The 25,310-nt window shown below is 42.2% G+C and overlaps 1 protein-coding gene across 20 annotated transcripts in view; it reads left to right on the top strand.

Moving 5' to 3' along the window:
• Cd44 (CD44 molecule (IN blood group)) overlaps positions 1–18,629 on the top strand; it is an 84,231-nt gene extending 65,602 nt beyond the window's left edge. For 17 of the 20 annotated variants that reach the window (XM_077798144.1, XM_077798141.1, XM_077798143.1 and 14 more), the window contains 5 exons: positions 327–530; positions 3,317–3,370; positions 7,042–7,113; positions 9,222–9,300; positions 15,625–18,629. In XM_077798144.1, coding sequence (XP_077654270.1) covers positions 327–530; positions 3,317–3,370; positions 7,042–7,113; positions 9,222–9,300; positions 15,625–15,829 — 614 coding nt within the window. In that variant the 3' untranslated portion in view covers positions 15,830–18,629. The remainder of the gene's footprint in view (positions 1–326; positions 531–3,316; positions 3,371–7,041; positions 7,114–9,221; positions 9,301–15,624) is intronic. The other 3 variants (XM_026405003.2, XM_026404994.2, XM_077798149.1) reach the window with 1 other exon arrangement.
• Positions 18,630–25,310: the final 6,681 nt, after the last annotated feature.

Raw genomic sequence — 25,310 nt, 5'->3', positions numbered from 1 at the left:
GAGAAAGAGCGCAAAATTGTCTAGTACCTGAGCTGACTTCAAGGCCACAGCTGTCGCGGCCTAAGCCTTACCTTAACAGCTCAGGCAGATGTTTCAACAAACACTTCTTCTGGGTATTACAATCACTTCCATTGAGTGCCGTCCAGGTGGCATCTATTGAAAAATATCAGTTTTGTTCCATAGTGTGACCAACTTCCCTGTCTTTTGCTTTTGTTCTTGGAAAACAAGAGGAAGGCTTTTGTAGCAATCGCATGCTCTGAAAAGAAGCACGTGGAGGGTGGTGATCTTACACAGGTGGGGTTTTCATCGATTCCACCTCCACACAGATAGGAATGATGGCAGAGGTGGAAGAAGAGGTGGAAATCCTCCTGAAGACTCCACTACCTCATTGGAAGGTAAAACCTCCCACTACCCAGACACAAGGGAAAACAGGACCCTCATCCCAGTGACCCCTGCTCAGCCTGGGGTCTTTGGAGTCACTGAAGTTCCTGTTGGAGATTTCACCTCTAATGTTGATGGCTCTTTACCAGGTAATTTGGCCACTTGTTATCTGGTTTGCTTTCTTTACAGAGAGAGACCACATGCACTTTTTTCCTATTAAAGGGCTATTTTCTATGTAGGCTGTGATTAGGCAACTTTGTGACTTTCATCCTGGACACCAATTCTACTGTCAGTAAACTCAGGTTTATTTAGGATAAAAATAATGCTTCCATTTACCAGGGCACTTTCCATTTTTTTGTGTGTGTGTGTGACTTGGTTGCTATGGTGAGATTTCTTTCTTTGTCTTCTTCCTCATCTGGTGATCTATCAAGTTGAACCATATGAAATTAATGGTTTTGTGGAAATAATTGAATATTGGCAATTTCATTTGATTCAACTAATATATGCTGCCTATTTAGTATAGTTTACCCAAACGTGTGAGTAATTTCCTCTATTATATCTTTTTTTCTGAAATTATCTTTTATTGGTGATGGATTGATCACTTTTACCTTTGGTGATGGGCTGGTGGCTAATCTCTTCTAGTTATGACACACTAAAAGCTTCATGATCCAATCTACTATTAATGAATAGAAACCACTTCTTTTATTGTAATGGCAAAGAAATGACTTATTCAATTAAGTTTGATATGTACTTGGAATGAGACTTTTCTTCTCAAATAAGCAGTTCTCTAATTATTCTTTTGTTTGTTTCTCACTGTGCATTAAGAAATTCACAGTAAAAAGGGGGACTAGAAAACATTCATTCTAGCTAGGAAACTAAAAAAAAATTCCCTCTTCCTAGTATCAGCTCTTTGAGTACTTCTTATGGCTCATTAATATATTAAAAATTAGTGAGTTCAAATATACATTTTTTTTTTATAACAGAGACCCTCCCTCCGCAATCCTTCCTCCCAAAAGAAGAAAAAAAAATATATGAAACCTAATACATAAAACAGGTGGCTGTGTGATGCTATGCCTGATGTAGGAAAAGAAATTCTAGAAGGTCACTTGTTTGGCCTTTCTTCTGGGCTGCCCACACCAGGATTTCAAAGAAAAATACTGACCTCAGCAATACTGATAGGACAGAGCTCCCTCACATTTCTTGTTTTTTGTTTTTCCATTTAGCACGGTCCTATCCTTCCTTGCTAAAAACTCCAAGAACCATTGTTGGATTTCTTCTGGAGAAGTGAATGTTATGAGCACTGCCACCTGGGAGCACCCCTGTAATCTCAGCAGCTCTGGAGGCCGAGACAGGAGGATCACGAATTCAAAGTCAGCCTCAGCAAAAGCGAGGCGCTAAGCAACTCAGTGAGACCCTGTCTCTAAATAAAATACAAAATAGGGCTGGGGGTGTGGCTCAGTGGTTGAGTGCCCCTGAGTATAATCCCTAGTACAAAAAAAAAAAAAAAAGAGTACTGCTTAGTTTCTCTTGGCAAAATAAGGCCTGTTGTGCAACCTAATGGATTTAAATTTTAAACAGCAATTTTCATAGTTACAGTATCCTATAAGGTTTACAAAACCTTGGTGATAAAAAGCCTTCTATACAATCTGTATTCCCAGATACTGATCCCTTCTGTGGAGTGTGCAAGAGGTGGTAACCATACGGACAGACTTTTCATGGTTCCCCGTGGAGTAAATGATTAGTGCATAGTCTGATTCCCATCCTTGGTTTTCATTCGAACACTCATCCAAGTGTATTTCCGCCCATACATTTTTCTCAGTCTCTATGTTTATAACTAACTCTTTCAGAACCGTGGTGGCAGTGCTGGTGATGGTTTGGGTGATGGTGGTGGTGCTTTTGGTATCGGGGATTACAATGGGGCATTTCAGCAAGTGCTGCCGTCTGTTATTCTAACCATCAACCAAGGAACAAAGCAATCTCTCTACTATAATTATGAGGGTGATCACCTTTCCTCTTCAGGGAAATGAGGATGATCAGGTTACTGTTTTCTTTCCAGGTACCTTCTCAATGGATGACTACAGCCACTTTATGAAACCATTGTCGTGATTTTTTTAAAAACAAGATTCTAGTATGATTAGTTTTTTTTTTTTTAAATATGGTGTTGGGGTGGGGTGGAGAAGACAGGAAATTTCCATAGGCTAAATCCGGGATTTGACCTGTAGATATAGATTTTAGCAATTCTTGAGTTGGTCTAAGATTAAGCTTCATAGTAATGGATGTTTGAGAAGATGGGATTATATCAACTATTGGTATTGAAAATATGGACTTGACTTTTGAAAAATCATTAAGAACTAATTCTAATACCTGGATACACATGGTTCACATATTATTACCATCTCCCAATTTCTTTTTTCACTTTTATTTTACCCCCTTTCCCCTAAATAGGTGGTTGACTTTCCTTTTTGAATCTTTAAATCATTCCATCACAAGATTTTTTTAATTTTAACTCATTTCCTGCCTTCAAGAAGTCTCTCTAAGTGTTCCATACCCTGAGCCAGAGTACACAGTGATCACAAGTCTCATAATCCAATTTTTACTGTCTTTATTTAAAATACACAGTGCCCAGTCCCAACCTCAGACCTGTGAGGGCATCATATTTTTGTGGGAGAGTTCTTTGCCGCCGTCCTTGGATTTCTACCAAAAGCACATCTCCTAGGGTCATCCTGGAGGACCTATGCTACCTCAGCTCCTTTAATTCCGATTAAAGTTCTAGTGCACTCATCATTGCACCAAGTAGTGAGCAGTCATTAATATCATGGGCCCATTCCAGTCTCTTTCCATCATTCCTTGCTCACCTTTAAAAGATTAAACCCAGGGACGGGTTGTATGAAAATGCAAGTGCACCATACTGACCTTCCATCATTGCCCATGACAGGAGACCAAGACGCAGGTGGGAGGTCCCATACCACACATGGATCTGGATCTGCTGGTGAGTTTGAAACTGCTGTAGTCATTGACTGTTATAATCCTTGAACCTGAAGATTACCAATGAAGTGTGAGTCAGTGTTTCCTGAGAAGTTGTTCACACATTTTTAGCATGCATTACAATCGCAGGGAGGGTGAGTGAAGTCACATTGCTGGGGCCCCACCCTGAAAGTTTCTGATTCAGTAGGTCTGGGGTGCAGCCCAAGTATTTGTACTTCTAATAAATTCTCTGGTAATGCTGATGCTTCTGGGACAGGGACCACACTTTGAGAACTACTGCTCTGGAGGCAAGTCTTCCATCTGAAAAGATCAGTGAGAATTCAAGCAGGGCTGCTTGTTAACCTTCGCCATCTGCCAGAATGACTAAGAGTGTGAGTCTGAAAGAGGAATATCCTGATCCCAGTTCCTCTACACATTAACCAAGAAAGATACACAAAGGGTTGGAGACTCAGTTTCCTAACTAATAAATTTGCCATAATTTGTCACAGGGCATTGATTTAAAGTCACATGATACAATGGCTAGCACTTAAGAGTTTACTGAGTGTTAGCAGCGTTGTTCAAAACACTTCAGAGGTTAGACCATATGCGACTGCTATTTCTTCTATTTCTATAGGGCAATAATTATCAATAATTATCAAATTCAAAGTTCATCTCATATTGATTCATTTAATTAGACTACAAACCCTGTGTCATATATAAGGACCATTTTTTATTCCCATGTTCCAGATGAGGAAACTAAGGCTCAGAGAAGGTAAGTAAGTAACCAAATTGGCATGACCATTGAGTGACAGAGTCAGGTGTTAAACCCAGAGATGCATTGCCTCTCATAAGCACAGTCTAGAGAAAGCAGCCCATGATGACCATAGTTACTGCCAGGCACACATTATTAAATAGATTCCTGTTTGCTCTCAGATCTCATCCCTGAAAACAGTACTTCCGGCAGCAAAAGTTTGACATGAGGCAGCTGATCTCTCATGCTGGGGCTAGTGAGAGGCTCTGCCATTGCTGCCTACTGTGGTTCCCCGTTAGCATTGCAAATCCAGGTGACCTCACACAAACCAGTTAATCCATGTAAATTATCATCCTCCCCTTCATGCCCAAATTGGGGCAAGGATCGCCTACAGATTTAAAGCCAATCTGAAAATGGATAGTTACATGGTGGCTTTGATAATAACCCTTTATGGAAGAGCATGGGAATGTAGGGCTCATTTGAAATGCTTCTGAAGTAGAGACAGAAGTTGAAGGTTCCTTGGGTAGGGCCCTTGACCTTTCCCAGCCTCAGATCCTATTAGTAAAGAGCAGAGCAGATCAACCAGCCTCGGTTACCCCCTAGAGTTTTTATGAGGAGCACAAGGTGTCAGGAATGTGCAAGTATTTTGGAAACAGTAGGGAGTTATTATTAAAAGTCCTGCTCTTTGAAACCAAAAGACTCCAGCTACTCTGAAGTGTGGTCCTTGGACCCGCAGCAGAGACACCACTCAGGAGCTGGCTAGAAATGCAGAATCTCTGGCCAACGCAGACAGACTGGATTAGCATTTGCATTTTAACACCCCCCAGGTGGTTTGTGTAGAAGTCAAAGTTTGAGAAGCTCTCTCCTCCACTGCGTTTCTCACAGCTGAAGCCAAATGAAGGCTCTCTGCCCGTGTCTCAGGTTGGGTCTCACCTCCCACCAAGGGTGCCCGGTGCCCCTCTTTGCAGAACTTGCTCTCCCTGCCAGTCCTACCCTAGATGGATTTGTAGACCTCTCTGGCTCAGGGGAGCCTGCTGTCTTTTGTCCATCCTCTTCAGCTTTTGCTTGAAGTGAGAATCTGGTGGGCGGGAGCTGGTCTCTTTGTTTGGCTCCTGTGCAGGTGTCTATTGTTCAAACAGGAGGTTTCAGGTTGTTGTGTACACACCCAGATCTTTCCTTGCTGGGAGCACTTTTTGGAAAATCAAAATAAAGAGATTATGATCTATTAATGGTCTCCCTTTCAAATATCAAAGGCTGCTGTGAGTCAGGAAAAAAAAAAAAAAAAGACCAGAGAGAGTGACTGTACCTTAGGTGGTTTCCAAGGCCAAAGATCTCCAACTTAGATGGCCACTATCCCACAACTTGTGCAGGTGAAGACCTGCCAATGACCAAGGACCCTGGCAGGCACTTAGGGTAAGTGCTTTGGACACTTTTGAGGTTTGTGGAGTAAAAGGCCATTGTCAAAAATGGGCTGGAGTATGTGGAAACAGTAAGACATCTGGTAAGAATTTGCTCTATTATGAGTTTTAACAAAAACATCGAATTATATAAACAGGAGTCTTCCTACCCCAAATAATCACTGTAATCAAGATTTCAGGGTCTGTTCTGCAGATTCCAAAGTCTGACTCTCTAAGAAAAGCTATTCATTTAAGTCCCTGCTGTCTAAATCCGCTGACTGGCTAAACATCTGAGTTTTCTCTCCTCGGTGGCCTTCGGTAGATTATGGCAGGTTCCTATTTGCTAGAGGAAAAAACTCATTGTAGTAGGACATTTTCAAGTTTTGCTCTCAGGTAGTAGAGGAAGCATCAAAAGGCAAAAACAAACACAAAATTTATGAAGCTTTAGTTTAGGTAAGTCTCTTAGCAAGGTGTCTTAGAGGGGTTTTGTTGTTGTTGTTGTTGTTTTAATTTTAATATGATGCCCTTCTCATTTTGATAAGCCACCTATTGTTTTGACTTGTGGATTGTAGGTCTTGCAATGCTTCCCTCCCATTTGGGACTTTGGGATCATTTCCTTATTATTACAATATTTAGTAGTAGAAAATGTTCATTTTTTCCAACAAAGGTGTGTTCCACTAATACATGGCTAAGGAATCTACAAGGGTGATTTTTTTTCATTGACAGAAAAGGTCATCACTCCCAGATCCTTATTATTTGGTGTTTGTTTTGGCTTCTGTGATGATATTAGAGGTGATCTTTAGATTCAGTTTGGACATTACATGTGCAAGCAGTGAGAGGGGTGGACACCTGACTTTTAAGAGTGTCAAGATTTGAGACATCTGAAGCCGATTCTTTATTTGGCTCAGGACCAGAACTGACCGTTGCATCCCCTAGAGATCTTGTTAAAATGAAGACTCTGCTTCGGTAGGTTTGTAGGAAGGCCTGACATTCTGCATTCCTGGTGAGCTCCCAAGTGATGCCTAGGGGTCACCCTTGGAGGAGCAAGGTCCTAAATTAAACATAGAGATTAATAACTACACACAACTACCACGACTGCATAGTTCTTTAAGTCTCTGTGACATGATGATTAAGTAGATTCTATTATTATCATCCCCATTTCATAAGTGAGAAAACCAAGACTTAAGGAGGGTAATTTGACCCCGCCCACATTGTTAGCAAGAGGCAGATGTAGGACTGGAATCTGAGGCTGCCCAGCTAGAGCCCAAAGTCTTAACCACTGCACCACCCAGCTTCTAAGCATTTTCATGTTCCTTGACACAAAATAACGGTTCTGAGCCTTCCCCTTAATTGCATGGAACTCTTGAGGGGGGATGGATTGTCTTGCAATGTCTTTTACATAACACCATACATGTCTGTGGCTTCAGTCTATAAATAGTTTCTTAGTGATGCAGACCTTGGAACCTGGCCCCACGTGTTGCTCTGGAAAGAACTCCTGGTTGTGCATTCCAAACTTGAGCTAAGAGATCTTGTTGCTTTTCCCCTTAGGACATTCAAGTGGGAGTCAAGAAGGTGGGGCAACCACGACTGCTGGGCCTATAAGGAAACCCCACATTCCAGGTGAGTTTCAAACTGTGAAGCAAAAAAAAAAAAAAAAAAAAAAAGATATTCAAAGAAAGTTTCTCAGAATGTTCCAGGAAGAAGAAGAAACCCCAATAACCCAATCAAATGCCCATTCTCCTAAATTAAGTTCCCCTGAACCTGATGGCTTCTCTTTGAAAGTTTGAGAATGAATGAGAGTACCATGCTTCTTGGAAGAAAAGGATGGAACACTCTTGTTTCCTTGGTCCCCTGGGTCACCTAGATGGGCTGAGCTCACATTCAGATCCCCTGGCCTGTCTCAGAGAAGTGCTATGTCATTTGCTAAAGTTTTCTTCATAAATGAGTGATCACCCGAGCTCTCCTAGGACCTTCCTATTCCCACCCACTGTCCCCTTTATTTCTTGGGCTGGGTTTTTTTTTTTTTTTTTTTTTTGCATTGCAAATAAGGAGAAGACATAAGGACCATCTGTGTTGGGTGGAGCAAAAACATTCTTCTTTTCCCTTCATTGCTTTTTTCCTGAGGGTCAATCCACTGATCCAGTCCCCCCCCAAAAAAAAACTTTTTAGAAAATATTACATGTGCAAGTAGTGAGGGGGCGGGGTGGACTCTGACTTTTAAGAGTGTCAAGATTTGAGACATCTGAAGCCAGTTCTTTATTTGGATCAGGATCAGAACTGACCATTGGTAAAGGGCGATTACAGAAGGGAAGGGCTCTCCCAGCATAGTAAATTACCCTTTTAATTCTCCCCTCTTTGGAGGGCTCCAAACTGAGCCAGCCGTGGGGAAAGAGAAGAATGTGGTGTGTGCCTGGCTCCTCTGCCTCGGCTTGTCTGAGCACCCTTGAAGGCAGAGCCTCTGGAGAGAGGGGATGGGCTGCCAGGGAGGAGAGGGAAGGAGAAGGGAAATGCAGGAAGCTGTGATTAGCAGGAGGCGTCTTCCCAGCTCAAGTGAGAGTGAACATGGAACATCTCAGGACCAGAGAGCAGGGCCAAGGTGCAGGGTAGGCTGGAGAAATAGTACACTCCCGTCAGCCTCCCCACCAACTTGAGATGAGCCAAAGGTGGTACCCAGCAGGAAATAGGAGGAAACCAAGACTTCTCAAGAAAGTGGACAATGAATGACTTTCCATCTTTCTTCTTTCTCAAGCCCTGGTTCATTGCAAGCGTATAAAACTTGCACTTGCCAAGTCCTACCTTAATCCTATCAAAGCCTGATCTTCAAACAAGGGTATAGTATTTCAATAGGGCACAGTCATACATAGTATCAAAGAGGTTTTCAAAAATCTAACTAAACAAATGGACGAAAATATCTGACCATTCAGAAGCTCCATGGTTACTATTTTCATCTCTATTCTTCCTGTTGTCTTTCAATGTGATTTAAGTACAAAAATGGAACTGTATGGCACGTGTGGTCTGGTCCACCATTCCTGGTGGTTGACCACAGCTTTTTCATATAATTTACTATTTTCTTCTTGGATATATACAATGGATATATCCTAATTTATTTAACCAATCCCCTACCATTGGATATTGGGTTGTTCCCAACTTTTAATATTAGAAACAGCACAGTACAGTGCATCTTTACAGCTAATTTTGAGATTCTATAAGTTCCAGGAAGTATAATTATGGGATCGAAAGCATGAATATTTTGAAAACTTTTGCAAATGGAGCCAAATGACCCTCATTACGTGTGCACAGATTCACCTGCTTTCTTCCTCCCAAGCAGGGTCCTTTGCCACACTCACTAGAATGTGACCTTCATTTTTGTTTAGTGTTTCTTTCAAAAGAAGCATAAATTTCCTTTAATCTATTTAATAATACTGCACCAAAGGCATCTACAAGTCTCATCAAGTCACTCTAGGTGTTTTTGGAAAGAAATTTCTCGTGGTAGGACTTGAAAATGCTGACAGATGATAAAAGATTCATTCAGGAGGCCTGTTGGACAAGCAGCTACAGAAAAATTCTTATTTTACAATGACCTGTCTGGTGGCTGGACCTTTTGGTTGGAGGGTTCTCGGTGCTGACTGTGGTTCTTATTTGAAACAGGTTGATTTTTAAACTGCATTTTTGGTTTTACAAAGTACATTTCCAAAGCTCACGCGTGTCCTTTGGTTCCTTCACACCAGAGTGGCTCATCATCTTGGCCTCCCTCTTGGCCCTGGCTTTGATTCTCGCAGTCTGCATTGCTGTCAACAGTCGGAGAAGGTAAGAGGCTGCCCCTTGGGGCCTGCGACTTGGGGGAGGCATCATTCAAACTGAGGCTTTATGTCCTTGCTGCTCAGAGTGTAGTTCCTGTGACCAGCAGCCTTGGCTTCCTGGGAGCTTGTTAGAAATGCAGAATCTCAGTTCCACCCCAGACCTCCTATCTTAGAGTTTGGGCTTTAACAAGATCCCAGGGCTTGGTGGGCATGGCACAGTTTAAGAAACCCTCCTGTCCCATTCTTTAGAGAAAGGAGACATTGGTGATTCGTTGGACCCCCACTTTTAAACGGTGGTTGAATCTCATGGTTTTTAATTTTTGCAGAGTTAAACCCAATGAAGACTCTGTCTCATAAAAGTTACGAAATAGCTCACAGGGAATGTACAATGAAGTATAGATTCACTCATTGATTTGTTAAATAAACATTTATTAAGTGCCTTGAGGATCCACAAAATATGGAAAGATTCAGGGATCTTTAGCCTGAGGCCCATGGAACCTTCCAGAACCCTTGCCTGAAGCATGCATTAGTTTTGTGTGTCTTGTTTTTGTTTGTTTGTTTGTTTGTTTTTTGTTGTTGTAATAATGTTTTCTATTTTCTGGAAACTGCAGTTACAAGAATTCAGGTTATAGCCTAGGAAAACTTGCTAACATTGAGATCTATGGAACAATAAAGAACTTTCCTTAGGAGAGTGGGTAAAGACAGAGCACTCCGGTGGATAAAGACAGAGAAGACCTAGAGAGAATGGGCAAGTGTTCTCTTTGCCTGTCCTTAGAGGCCCCCTCTCTCTTCCTACCTCAACCGGGGCTTAGCAGTTTGAAGATTATTTGCATGGCACATACACATAGTTAAGCCACAAGCAGGCACCAGAAGTAACGCTACCCAGGGTGAACAGAAGGACAATAATAATTCTCGCAACAGAGGAAATGAGCATTAACCAGGCAGACTTTAAAATAAAGGTGTACTTTTATATAAGTGGAAATTTTCTGCCCAAGACTCTTTAAAGACTCATTATGAAACCTTTGTAACATTAAACCGTTCGTAGATGTCCCCCGGGATTGCTTCTAAAGTAAGAGAATCTTATTTTCAGGTAGGGCTGCCTGCATTGTGCCTCTGAATCATCTCACAGGCCAGAAAATGCCCCTTAGTTTGGGAGAAGACCTAGAGAGAATTATAGACTCTTGGTTGTTCGCTTTTAGAAAACAATAAACAACTAATACCACCTTGTGCATAACCTTTGTAGTCTCCAATTATCTGAGGAAATCAATAGTACCAAATTTATACTGGTACAAGTTAATAAAAGTAGTATATTTTGGTGCCCCTGGGTTCAATCCACAGTACCAAAAAAAAAAAAAAAAGTACTATATTAAAGTCAATAGCTGTGTTTCTCTCTATACAACAAGAACCAGGGGTCTAAAAAACCTATGTGCTCCTATTAATGAAAAGGGATTTTTTAAAAAGTTGAATTTAAATAATGTGACTTGGGGAAACCGTTACAAAGAATCTTTGTACTTCCCCCCGGCTTCCTTGTCTTCTCTTGGATTACTGTTGCTCAATTAAATATGAATTTCCCATTGTTTGAAATCAGTCCTTTTGTCCCTAGAATGTACCCCTAATGCTCACATATACGGTCCGTAAGTTTTGCACATGTCACCATGGAGACCTTGGCCTGCGTGCTGTCGACGTGGGGAGCCCTCCGAGAAGCAGCTCAGCTGTCCCCAAGAGCAGCTGGGGTCTGTACATGGTGGCAGGTTAGCTCCCTGTCTTGTCAGCAGCAGCAGAGAGGACAGAGCCTCCTGGTCCCCGGTCCCCTCCTCCCAAGACCAGCAGTCACCATAGCAACAGGCAAACAGGGACACACAGGACCCAGCAGAGCAAGTATCTCACTGGGAAAGTAGCTGCGTGGATGCCATAAATTACTGTGTCCCGATTTGATAATTGAAAACAGATTTGCCACTCAGCTAAAGGATGGTTAACGGCTGCACAGGCCCCTGGATGTTTACTGCATTCCTAAAGCCAACAGCCCATTTCTAATCCTGTTAGAAGGCTGGGGCCTTTCTGCTTTGGGTGTTAACACTGAAGAGTGATGCGGAATCCTATTTTCATCAAAGAACGTTTGGTTGAAAATAGGACCTCAAAGCAGACTTATTCATTCAGCAAACATCTTTTTAAATTTTATTTTGGTACTGGGCATTGAACCCAGGGGCACTTTAACACTGAGTCACATCCCCAGCCCTTTTTTAAATTTTATTTAGAGACAAAGTTTCGCTGAGTTGCTTAGGGCCTTGCTAAGTTGCTGAGGCTGGCTTTGAACTCTCGATCCTCCTGCCTCAGCCTCCTGAGCTGCTGAGATTACAGGTGTGTGCCACCGTGACCAGCTCAGCAAATATCTTTTGGGTGACTCCCGGGACCATCAGCACTGGTGAGAAGGAAGAGGAAAAAATGAAGAGTGCTGTTCCTTCCATAGAAGAATCTGGAGTTTTAGTGGCTGTATATAAGCCTGTCCGATTTGAGTCACTTATTATTTGTGGAGAACACCCTCAGTGCCAGCCATTGTATAGGGATTATGGCTGAAAGAGGATGTTGACGTGCAGGATTGACCATGACAAAGTGCTCTGTGAGTCACTGACGTAGGGTGTCCCATGACTTCTTCAGCTTTCCCCACCCCCCACCATATTCCAAAATTGCTTTCGCTGATGTTCTTTATGAGACCAGCCTCGATGAATGACAGCTGTCCCAGGGAAATGCACTTGATTCACCCCCACTAAGAGCACACCATTTCAGGAGTCAATTGGGGTGGTAGATATTGGATGAAGCCCAAGAGAAGCAGCCTGCAGGCATCTTTCCCTTAAAGAATTGTTCCAATGTGTCTGAAGAGGAAAAAAGACCTGAGGACATTGTCAGAGAAGACTTTCCAAGACAGGAGGGATTTAAGGACATTTCTAGACTGATTGTACAGAAAAGATCTCCGCAGGACTATGCTCTTATGGGAATAATAATATTTTCTGTGAACCCAGAAGGCAGTTAACCCACCCTCTTCTTGGTAGGTCCCCTCCATTAATCTCCATGATTTAGAAATGTCTTCCCGGTCTATTTCCACTGTCTAGCTTGCTGGGATCCTGCTGTCTACAATAGTGCTGTTCAATCACACTTTCTGAGTGATGGACACGTGCTGCAGCTGTACTGTTTGTCCATAGCCACTAGCCACCTGAGGCTCATGAGCACTTAAAACACGGCTAGTTCCACCAAAGAAGTGAATTTTAATCCCAGTGGCTCAGGAGGCTGAGGCAGGAGGATCTCGAGTTCAAAGCCAGCCTCAGCAAAATTGAGGCACTAGGAAACTCAGTGAGACCCTGTCGAATGTCCCTGAGTTCAATCCTCAGTACCTCCCAAAAATAAAATAATAATTTTAAATATTACTCATTTTGTTTAAATTCAGTTGACACACCTGTGGCTGGTGGTTATTGTATTTGATGGCACAGTTCTAAAACAACGTGAAATAAATTCCTAAATATCTTTTAAAGATTTTCAGGGAGAAGAGACATGAATCAGTTGTTAAGTTAGTTGCCGAAGAAGCCTTTTGAGATAAATTCTACCATGTCCTAAAAGTTTGTTTCCTGGATTTTAAAGCCCATCCAGCCTGCCCTGCCCCCTCCTGGTGAGCCCTTCATCTGGTGGTCACTGTGCTTGGTCACAGTGGGACATTTCCATGAGAGAAGACAAAGGCAAAACACAAGTCAGCAAGGATCCCCGGCCTTGGAAGTCATAAGGTCTAAGCTGTGACTCTGGCAATGTGACTCTAGACAATACCCATGACCTCTGGACTCAGTGTCCAGTTTACATAAAAAGGAGTTGAGCTGCATGATCTCTAAGGTCTCTTCAGCTATGGTTCCTCCTTCATTCCTAGAACTAAGGAAAATGGAAAATTTAGCCCTTATCTTTTGAAGCTATTTATTAAGCACCTAGATCACTCAATATTGGACTGAGTTATTTATGAGAATCATCTTACCCTCCTCCAAGAAGAGCTCAGACAGATAATGGAGATACATAAATCCAAAGAGGAGAGGAGCCAGCCAGAGGTCAAGTGTAGTATTCCTGTGTTCTAAAGTCAAGTGCTATTTACTTCCAAAATCAGCTTCATTTGGATTAATAACGTTTGTCCCCACCCCTGCATGCAGAGACAGATTTTTTTGTTTTTTGTTTTTTAATGCTTACAAATCACTTTGCCACAGTACTTCATTCTCCTGCTCACCCATCCACCGGGCAGGCAAATAGAAATTACTTTAATGAGGCAACTTTCCTCCAAAGAACTCAGAGAATTTAGAATCATGCAAGTGGCAGTCTACTAGTAGCCCTTTAAACCCTTTTAATAGTTCACAAAACATGGTAGGAGGAGGCAGCCAGAGGAAATCAGCCTCCTCCATTTCACATGGCTCTCGCTATGCCAGCAATTACAGCCAGCCACTTCTTGATCGCTTCCTGTATTCCGGATACCCGTCTAAGTGCTTAGTGTCCTCAACCCACATTGTTCACAAAAGCAATAAATAATATCCATAGACTCTTTTATTGAGTACCAGGATCTGTGTGGAGGTCTCTCCATTCTCCTGTGAGGCTGATAACTCTCAATTGCCTCATTTCACAAGTACCAAAACTGAAGCTCAGAGAGGTTGAATAGCCCCAGGTCACACAGCTGCAAGGTCTCCCAGCCCAGCCTCCCAAACCCTGCTCTTGACCATGCACCCTACTCTGTGGGCTTTATCCACGCTCCTTGTCCTAGTAAATTTGCTCCGTAGTTCAAGCATCTTTCCCTCCACCCTTCACCAAGCCTCGTGCCAGAGGATATAAGATCCACCTCCTGTGGAGGAGGTATAATTTCTATTTCCCCAAACAAGAGATTAAAGTTTATAGCCTTGGCAGTCCTACAGGGAATGGCCTGTGATCATGAATAATAGAGGCTTTGTCTCTATAACTCAAATATCCAGCGGCAAAGTGAACAATTCCGACTTCATACTGTTTCCAGATATCCAGATGGTTGGCAGCACTGATAAGAGCCAAGCAGGGCCGGGCTTTTAGTCATAAAAGTCTAGATCTGAATATTGACTCTGTCAGTCTTATCCCTTAGGTGACCTCAAGAAAGTTATTAAACTTCTCTGGGCCCCAGTTTCCACTGCTGTGTAATGGGGACGATTGCTGCATTTGTGGGACTATTATAAGGATCATAGAAAATTATTTGCGAAGAGTCTGGAGTTCAGAAAGTATTTAACGAAAGCTAGTCCTTCTCTCCTCTTGGTAGTTGTGAAACTGTGCAACTTTGTGCAACTTTGCTTCCGTTAAGCACCGTTTTCTAACTGCTCTGTGTGTAGCTGTGATCCTGTTACAGGAAAGAGGAAGTCCTGCACCAGGCCGGGAGGGTGAGGCAACGCTATGACAATAGCAGGACAGTCTCATGCTCATTTGTAGAAAATCTTCTTCTGCATTTGAGTCTTAAGTAAGCTTATGAAGAAACCTAAAGTAACAGTGAATAATTTATCTTCTACCCAGGGTTATATGTGAGTGAACCAATGTTAGGGAAAATCAAAAATATGGCCTCTATTTCTAGAACAATCTTGTTTTATTCTTCTCTGTGCAAGCAGTAATAACACTGACAAGGCCAATGAAATGTTGACAGGGAGAGGAAGTGGTGCGACTTTCTTGAATACACAAATCAGAATGATTTACAATCGTCATGTTGACGGTTCACCTGAGTCTGCAGGAACTGCTGCAGTGTTCACAAAAGTCAACATTTCCATTGCATGGTGTGCTAGGAGAAGAATTAGAGCTTGGGAGTCAGACCGACCAGGGTTTGAATCCTGACTCTTTTACTGCTTGTTGAATATTTTGCGAAAAATACTAAATGTTCAGATCTCCAATTCTTCCTGTGACAGGATGATAATAATAGCTCTGGGTTCCCAGAGTGGTGATCACGGATTCTCCAGCCCCCATAGGCTTGTTATACCTCAGGTCCTGGGCCCCAACCCTAGAGTTTTCTGATTCACTGAGAATTTCCATTTCTAACAAGTTCCCAAATGATGCTTTTGCTGTTGGTCCAGGGACCTCACTTTGAGAAATGCTGGTTGTTAAGAGTTGATAAGATAAAGTGGAGGAGGTATCAAGCTCAGTGCTTTTAGGTCATTATAAACTGTGGTGATGGTCATGGTCATGACTGAACAGTGATGATGGTCATGAAGATGGTGATTGAGTCATTTGACCCTGTCTCCACTTTATCTTAGTCAAAAGGCCAGGAACCCATGCTCATTTTTACCCTTTCTCTCGGTGTTTTACAAATGATTAGGTGTGGGCAGAAGAAAAAGCTGGTGATCAACAATGGCAATGGGACCGTGGATGACAGAAAGCCAAGTGGACTCAACGGGGAAGCCAGCAAGTCTCAGGAAATGGTGCATTTGGTGAACAAGGAGTCATCGGAGACCCCAGACCAATTTATGACAGCCGATGAGACACGGAACCTGCAGAATGTGGACATGAAGATCGGGGTGTAACATCTACACCATTAACTTGAAAAGAAACCACAGTTTGAAATATAACCATTACAGGGAGCTGGGACACTTCACAGATGCAATGTGCTACTGATTGTTTTATTGGGGACATTTTTTTAGCATAAAATTTTCTACTCTTTTTTGGGTTTTTTTTGTGTTTTGTTTTGTTTTTAAAAGTCAGGTCCAATTTATAAAAACAGCATTGCTTTCTGACATTAGGACTCAGTTAATAATCCACAAGAATCTGACAGTTCCAGTTCCCCACTAGAGGCCTTCACCCCTGCAGGGTGAGCTAAAGATGGCTTCTAACAAAGCCCACAAATACATGTGTCTGATTCCCAACCTTCTCCATACCCCACCTCCCAGCTAATAGTCACCAGCTAAGGACATTCCCAGGGGCTAAGAGGGATTGGTCCCTGGGAGGAAATCTGAATGGGCCCGTATTGTCCCTCCGGCAGCCGGTCCCTGGGCATTGCTCTCCAGTGAGGGTAGGGTCTGGGGTGTACTGGTTATACATCCCTTTTAACAAACAGACCCCCCTGGAAATTTTTCAGATGCTTCTGGGAGACACCCAAAGGGTGAAGCTATTTATCTGTTGTAAGCTATTTATCTGTGTTTTTGAAATATTAAACCCTGGAGGTCCTTTGATCAGTATGATTTTTTTTTTTAGGTTACTTTGTCAGAGGCATAAAAGGGTTTCAGCTGATACCTAATAAATATCTGTACTTCTTCCATTTTAACCCTTTGTGCTGTGATCCTTCTGTCTCTAAAACCAGCAACGCCTGGGTCTCTAGAGCTCATGGGGATAATCTGAGAATGGTCCTCTTTAAACTCATCTCAGAGTCCCTGGACGCCCACTCAGGATCCCTCAGCCAAACCTCACAGACCAAGGAAGACAGCACTCTTTGATTTCTGAGGCTGTTCAAAAGCTTTGTCTCGGATTCTGGAGTCAGAATTGTGAGCAGAAGAGCTTCAGCCGCTTTGGGGTTTTAATGGCCACCTTTCTGTCCCCTTGAAGGGCTTTAAGAAATCATATTCCATTTTACCACCTGACCCTAGTGGTGATTTCTAAAAACCATATCATAATGCCTTTTGACCTCTCATGATTATAAACAAAAAAGTATGGTCAGTGGCCAACTGATTGGCATAGTTTGGTGGGGGGGGTATGTGGTATAGATCTTATTCCACTATTTTATGGCATATTTGTTAGTTGTCTGCCCCCCATGCAGTTTCTGACTGGGATGAGTTAAGTTCCTGGGGAATCCCTCAAAAGGTTACAGGGTTTCCCACCACTGGAATCTTATCACCAGAAAAGCAGGTTTATGGCTAAACCAGAGAATAATGGCTTTATCCTCTGCCCTGTGTTTTTCCAACTTGGCAAGTCCTTTGGGGCACCTCTTCATCATTCAGGATGTGCCATTGGTCCTGGAACTTCCAAGGGCTACTCATAACCCATAAGGTTGACGCTCTTAAGTAAGGGTTCTCCTTTTTTAGGCTTCCAGAAAAGTCGCTCATTGCCTGAACTGCTGTGCTTCACAGGCAATGTTTTTCAAGTCAAAAATAGGAGAAGAAGGGGGAAAAAAATCCCTATTTAAAAAGGAGGACTGGTTTGTACAAAGAGTTGACAGGAAGGATATATTTAAAGGAGAGATGCAAACTTTCCACTCCTTCCCAACCGCTGCTCTTCCTACCTGCTCTGACCTTCTCCCTCCGCTCTGGCCACAATCTTAAAAATGAAAACTTCTTTCTCTCCTTCTGTGAATGTTTTTGGCTACTTGCATGTTCAGATACCTGGTTTTCTTTTTTATTTTCCTTTTCAAGTTGAAAGAAAATGGACATCAGGTTTCTCTGGGTTGTTACTCCCACTAGTATTAAAAATTCCCTTTTTCTCTAAGGGATTTCTTGGCTCTGCCACACACCCAGATAGGCTCCCTCAGGCTCCTTAACCTGAATGCCACAAGCCACTCTGGGATCGACTTTAAGAGGGCCCTGCCAGGCTCTACCTGTCCTCCAGATTCTTTTGGGAGAACATTGGAAAGTCAAGTCTCACAGCTAAAGATGATTTCCTGCCCGTTCTAGACATTTTCCAACAAACAGGCAGGGTAGGAAATGATTTGACATAATGGCCATGACTCTGAAAGCATAATTTGACCACATGTTATTCCTACCAATGACATGCCAGGTGGCCTGGACTAAGTCTTTAAACTGGGCCCTTGTTACAAAAGTAAGGGGCCACCATTTAACTATATCACAAAGCAACTCCGAGAGCTTAAGGCATAATTTTCCCCGCAATTGTCAATCTTTTATGTCTCCTAAGGGCCTTTCTTAAATTAGCTCTGGGTGAAAAAATCAAATGAGGCAAAAGACACCTCCAAGTCCCCATTTTGCAGGTTCTAGCCTGTCAACATGTATTCTTCCAGCAGAACCTCTCAAAAGGTTTTGCACTGAAACCCATAACATCAAGAATCAGTTTTGTGTCAACATTCACTCAGTGATGTCACAGCAGAGCAGTAGAAGAGAAGAAATATCCAACTTCTCTGGAAGATTGAAATATCCTTAAGAACAAGAATAGCAGGTTCGTTTGCTTTTGTCCTAGGTGTGTCTTGTTGTAAGTCCTCGGTGTGGATTTAGGAAAGACTGGCCCATTGTTCATGTTTGTACAATGATCATTGCTATTGCTACTTGGATTTTTCAGAGCATACCCTTCCTCTGGTTTTTGTATATTTATTGATGGACCAATAATAATGAGGAAAGCATGACATGTATTCTGCCTGGTTGAAAGCACTTATTGGAAAATATTAAAAGGCTAACATTAAAAGGCAAAAGGAAATGGACTCAGAAGTCTCTAATTCAAGGGAAATGGGAGGCTGGGAGGGACCAGCTGTGGTTGTCTCTCTGGGTAAAATGGAAGCACAAAGTCAAAGGTTTCTGAGGTGGTTGAAGCCTCACACTCATCTTGTGTTTTTTCTAAATGGAAAAACTACATGGTTTCCAACACTCAAGAGTCTTTTATTGAAGAAAGTTTGATTTTTTTCATAGGAGGTGTGTACCCTACATTTTTCAAACTAAGTGAGATTCTGTGACGTGTTCATTCTTTAAAAGCTAATAGCTATTCTTGGACTCCCCGCTGAAGAGAGGAAGGTGAACCTGTCCTCTGTGCCACTGAGTATTCCTTTCACCTCCAAGCCCTTAAGTAGGCCTCTAAATAAAGACAATGAAGAGATATTGACTAAAGGATAAAGCAAATCAGAGATTGGAAGAAGAGATGATAGCAATAAAAATTTGAAACTAGATCAGAGAAAACATTCAGCCTTTGGTTTTGAGGATTGGCTTATTTCATTAGCATGATATTCTCCAGCTCCATCCATTTACCTGCAAATGCCATAATTTCATTCTTATTTAAGGCCGAGTAATATTCCATTGTGTATATATTTTCTTTATCTATTCATCTGTTGAAGGGCCCTTAGTTGGTCCCATAGTTTAGCTATTGTGAGTTGAGCTGCTATAAACATTGATGTGTCTGCATCACTGTAGTATACTGATTTTAAGTCCTTTGGGCATAAACCGAGGAGTGGGATAGCTGGGTCAAACGGTAGTTCCATTCCATGTTTTCTGAGGAATCTCCATACTGCTTTCCATAGTGGTTGCACCAATTTGCAGTTCCACCAGCAATGTATAAGTGCTGTCATGTGTGACATGACAGCATGTCATTTCCACATGTCATTTCCACTGTCATGTACAACTAATTAGAACCAACAAAAAAAATTGAAGCTAGAAAATAATAGTCAATTGGTAACTGACTGAACAAATCTGGAAGAGCTAACCCCTAAGTCAGCAGTGCGGAAAGTTAAGAAACAGATTCATGCAGCAGAATCCCCAAAAGTTCAGGAATTGGCAGCATTAACTACTCTGAAAGTGGTGGGGAAGGTGGGGATTAGCTGGAGAGGCTTAAAGTCTATTTAGGAAGCAGTCAGAACTGCAGACCCCCTTCCCCACTCCATGCAGCTAAGAACTGTTCTATCTCAATCCCAGCAGAAGACCAGAAGTTTATTCTGGTCTAAAAATAGTCCCTGGTTGAGTCAGGGTTTTATGATTTGGACCTGCAATGCCTCCCCAAAGCACGTGTGTTGTATACTTGGTCTCCAATGCCGCAGTGATCAGAGGTAGGGCCTTCAGGAGGGGACTGGGTCATGGGGGTTCTGACCTCATCAATCCATTAATCCATTGAGGGATTCACAGTTTAATAGGCTACGGGAAGATGGTGGAAATTTTAGGAGGTAGACACTAGTTGGAGGAAGAAGGTCACTGAGTCCCTGTCTTTGGAGGACATATTTTGTCCTGGGACCCTTCTTTCCTCTATCTTTATCTCTCTCTGCTTTCCAGCCACCACGAAGCGAGAAGCAATGTCCCACCCCCTGCACCACGGTGCACTCCACACCATCGTGTTCTGTTTTCAATGGTCACAAAGTGATAGGTCCAAGTGACCAAGGACTTAAACCTCCGAAACGATGAGCAAAACTAAATCTTTCTTCCCTTTATTTTCCCAGGCATATTATCCCAGTCATGGAAAGCTGACTAAAATTAAATTGATACCAAGAGTGGGGTTATCACCGGGCATGGTGGCACATGCCTATAATCCTAGAGGCTCGGGAGGGCTGAGGCAGGCAGATCTCCAGTTCAAAGCCAGCCTCAGCAACAGTGAGGAGTTAAACAACTCAGTGAGACTCTGTCTCTAAATAAAATACAAAATAGGGCTGGGGATGTGACTCAGTGGCTGAGTGTCCCTGAGTTCAATCCCTGGTAACTCCCCCCCCCAAAAAAAAAATGGAGTTAACTATATCTGACAATGAAGTGAGACCCAGGCCACAAGATCAACATGTAATAATAGGAAATGTAGAAAGAGAAAACACAAAATGGAGAGGAAGAAATCATCCAAGAAATAAATCAAGAAAATTTCCCAGAACTTAAGAACATGAATATCTTGACGAAGGGCAAGGGAGTACTTAATGGAGGAAAACAGACCCATGCTAAGCCACATTATCTTAAAAATTCATAACACTTGGGGCAAAGAGATGATCCTGTAAGTTTCTAGAAAGGAAATATAGGCAACACATAGAGGACTGAGAATCAAAATAGAATCGTACTTCTCAGCTACCACATTGGAAGGTGAAAGGCCAGGAAACAGTACCTTCAAAATTCTGAGGGAACTTTCTCCAAGCTAGAATTCTATCATCAAAATCTCAAATTAAGAATAAGGCTAGAACAAAGATATTTCAGATATGCCTAGTCTCTAAGCCTATGCACCCATTCACATGTGACTGCCAAAGGATGTACTCCACCAAAACAAGGGAGTTACCAAGAAAGGGGAAGACATGAGTTTCAGAAAACAAACTAAAGGGGATTCCTAAAATGATAAAGGGGGATACCAAGAAGATAGTTGCCCAATAGGTCTAGGGAACAATGAGTCCAAATTGGGGTACTGACTAATAATTGAAACAATGCAAGTTTTGCCTTTATTGCCTTCTAATTAAAAATAAAACTATGTTTTTGTTGTTATCAGTTAACTATTGATGCACTAAAATCCACTTCAAAATTAGTAGCTTAAAACAACAAACATCTATTTATTTCTCATGAGTCGACTAGTTGGTTGGCTGCTTCTGCTGATCTGGGCAGAACTCAGCTGACTCCCACGTATGTGTAGTTAACTCACTGGTCAGATGGAAGCTGTCTGATCTAGGATGGCTTGATCTGGGTGGCCTGAAGCCTCTCTGTCCATGTGTCTATCACATGCTCCCCTCTGGCCAGTCCAGACCTGGTAGGAATCCCAGGGAGAACTGATGCTCAGATGACTTCTGGAGGCCTAGGTACAAGCACTCTGCCGTTCCACAGTATTGTATTGGTCAAAGAAAACCACAAGAGCAGTCCAGATTTAAAGGAAGGGAAATAAGTTCTACCTCCCAGTGGGAGGAGTTACAAAGTCACATGGCAAAAAGTGAAGCCACAAAGAGGTCAATTATCAGGGCCACAAGTGCAATCTATATATGACAGGTATGTTGAAAGAATCTTGTGCCTCAAGGGTACCTTCACGTTTACATGCAAAATATACTCACAATTTGGTCTATGTAGACAATAACATAAATTTTTTAAAAAACATAAGTAACTTCATAAATGCAGTGCTTACTGGAAAAAGAAGAAGCAGTTATGTGTAAACATATGTTTGCGAGATTGCAGAAGGACCATGAGCTTTGGAATCAGACGTGTCACGGGAGTTTTAAAACTGATCCTACCGTTGCTTAATCGTGAAAAATACTGCTTGCACAACTTAGATAATTTGAGTCTTAGTGAAAGAGGAACAGTTAGACCCTTATAGGATTGATAGGAGAATTCCATAAGATAGTTTGTGTAATTCTGACTGAACGATATTATTTGATCAAAAATATTAATTTCTACTGGCCAAATTCCACATGTGCACAGTAGGTACTTGATTTATTTCCTCTAGTCCCCTGGATTCGAAATCAGGGTTTAATTGTGTGTTGCTATTAAGTTAGAGCCAGATTATTTCGGGATCCATGGCACCTCTTTGTCATTTAATTATAACAGAAAGGCTTTTGCTATTAAGCCAAGAGCAAGGAGGCCAGGCAGCTAACAGCTGCCATCCCTTGGTAAACTCTTGGTCCTCTGAGTTGTAACTGCACATTAACCAAAATTGGGCATCCATCCATAGCTTTGATCATCACTGCTAGGAAGTCATCTCACTCCACCTCTGCCCAGATGAGCTCATTTCTCTCTTCTTGCTATCAACTCTTGACCTTGTCTATCACTGATGTAGTTCTTTTTTTTCTTTTTTTTATTGTTGGTTGTTCAAAACATTACATAGTTCTTGACATATCATATTTCACACTTTGATTCAAGTGGGTTATTAACTCCCATTTTTACCCCGTATACAGATTGCAGAATCACATCAGTTACACTTCCATTGATTTACATATTGCCATTCTAGTGTCTGATGTATTCTGCTGTCTATCCTATCCTCTACTATCCCCCCTCCCCTCCCCTCCCCTCCCCTCTTCTCTCTCTACCCCCTCTACTGTAATTCATTTCTCCCCCTTGTATTATTTTTCCCTTTCCCCTCACTTCTTCTTGTATGTAATTTTGTATAACCCTGAGGGTCTCCTTCCATTTCCATGCAATTTCCCTTCTCTCTCGCTTTCCCTCCCACCTCTCATCCCTGTTTAATGTTAATCTTCTTCTCATGCTCTTCGTCCCTACTCTGTTCTTAGTTACTCTCCTTATATCAAAGAAGACATTTGGCGTTTGTTTTTTAGGGATTGGCTGGCTTCACTTAGCATAATCTGCTCTAATGCCATCCATTTCCCTCCAAATTCTATGATTTTGTCATTTTTTAATGCAGAGTAATACTCCATTGTGTATAAATGCCACATATTTTTTATCCATTCGTCTATTGAAAGGCATCTAGGTTGGTTCCACAGACTTGCTATTGTGAATTGTGCTGCTATGAACATCGATGTAGCAGTGTCCCTGTAGCATGCTCTTTTTAGGTCTTTAGGGAATAGACCGAGAAGGGGAATAGCTGGGTCAAATGGTGGTTCCATTCCCACCTTTCCAAGAAATCTCCATACTGCTTTCCAAATTGGCTGCACCGATTTGCAGTCCCACCAACAATGAACTAGTGTACCCTTTTCCCCACATCCTCGCCAACACTTGTTGTTGTTTGACTTCATAATGGCTGCCAATCTTACTGGAGTGAGATGGTATCTTAGGGTGGTTTTGATTTGCATTTCTCTGACTGCTAGAGATGGTGAGCATTTTTTCATGTACCTGTTGATTGATTGTATGTTCTCTGAGAAGTGTCTGTTCAGATCCTTGGCCCATTTGTTGATTGGGTTATTTGTTATCTTATTGTCTAATTTTTTGAGTTCTTTGTATACTCTGGATATTAGGGCTCTATCTGAAGTGTGAGGAGTAAAGATTTGTTCCAGGATGTAGGCTTCCTATTTACCTCTCTTATTGTTTCTTTTGCTGAGAAAAAAAAAAAAACTTTTTAGTTTGAGTAAGTCCCATTTGTTGATTCTAGTTATTAACTCTTGTGCTATGGGTGTCCTATTGAGGAATTTGGAGCCCGACCCCACAGTATGTAGATCGTAGCCAACTTTTTCTTCTAACTGATGTAGTTCTTACCTGGCAATTTCACTAATTTCTGACAAAGGCCTGCTCCATTCACTTCTGAAAGCAAGATCTGGCTTTGTATCTCCAAAGCACAACAGCAGTCCCAGCTCCATCATGGCCTCCAAAGTGACCATCCGCTATCGATCACTTACAGATATTGAGGTTCACAAAAATTCACATCTTTTAAATTTTCCCTACCACCCATAAGGAAGAAATTCCTATTCCACTTTTAGCTGCGGGTACAGAGAAATTCATTGTGGTCCCCAAACCACATCGGTAGAAAGCGGTAGAACCTGCATGGAGCCCAGGTCTGCCCAAACTCTGACTACACATGTCTTACTGCCTATTTTCAGAAGCTTGGTGGACTGAATTTGTTGACATTGAGGGATCATCTCCAGATGTTGCAAAGAACCCAGAGCTCTCTGTGTCTGGTGCAGCCAAAGGGAATCTCCAGAAGCCACTGGGGAGGTTTGGAGATGAGTAAGCTAAATAGATGCACCGTGGGCCATGTTGGCAAAGGAACGAATTCAGGAATCCATAAACAACCTCATAGATGCTGTGTTTATTGGAAGGGAAAGGATCGGGTCATGTGGAACTATGATTTTTTGCCATGATGCCCCAGGCGAAGGGTCAGGAGGGGGAAGAAGTCTGGCTGAACAGCGTAGCCACAAGCCCCATTCCTGGCCTGTGCTGACATCTGGTCTTCAACACCAGTAGTTTGCTTGTCAGGGCTCCCCATAACCCGCCTCCTCAATCCCACCCCCTCAGGCTTTCAGACCGCTGACCTCATCGTGCGGTGACTACTATTTTCCACAAGTCTCATCCAAACCACTTTCTCCTTCCTCGATCCCTAAAGAGGAATGGCAAGAACCCCAAACCAGGGAGCCAAAGTCTAGTTTTCAAATGATGGTCTTTACCACTAGACTCTTTGTTCATACCCAACCCTAGTTATTTACTTATGGGTGAGTTTACATAAGTGATTTCACAGCCTTGTGCCTGGGTTTCCTCATCTATAACATGGGAATAACCATTTCTACCAGAAAGGTTGTGAATATAAAGTAGGGACCTGGATAGAATATGAACCATGATTCAGGATGTTCTGAGAAGTTCTGAGCCTTTCCCAAACCCTCCCGAGAATGTGGGTTCTGAAAACGTATGCCCTCCCCACTGAGATTTCAAATAACCACTAGGAGGAAGAGAAGGGGGTTCCTGTTTTGTTTTTTTTTTTTTTTTTTTTTTGTGGGGTGGAGGGGGTGGAATGGTGAAATATGCAGGTTTGTTTTTGTTAATATCTTAT

This window comes from Urocitellus parryii, chromosome 4 (genome assembly GCF_045843805.1).
Source record: "Urocitellus parryii isolate mUroPar1 chromosome 4, mUroPar1.hap1, whole genome shotgun sequence".
Taxonomy (NCBI): domain Eukaryota; kingdom Metazoa; phylum Chordata; class Mammalia; order Rodentia; family Sciuridae; genus Urocitellus; species Urocitellus parryii.
Note: the sequence above shows the minus strand (reverse complement) of the source record. Positions and strands in the feature narration are given on the sequence as shown.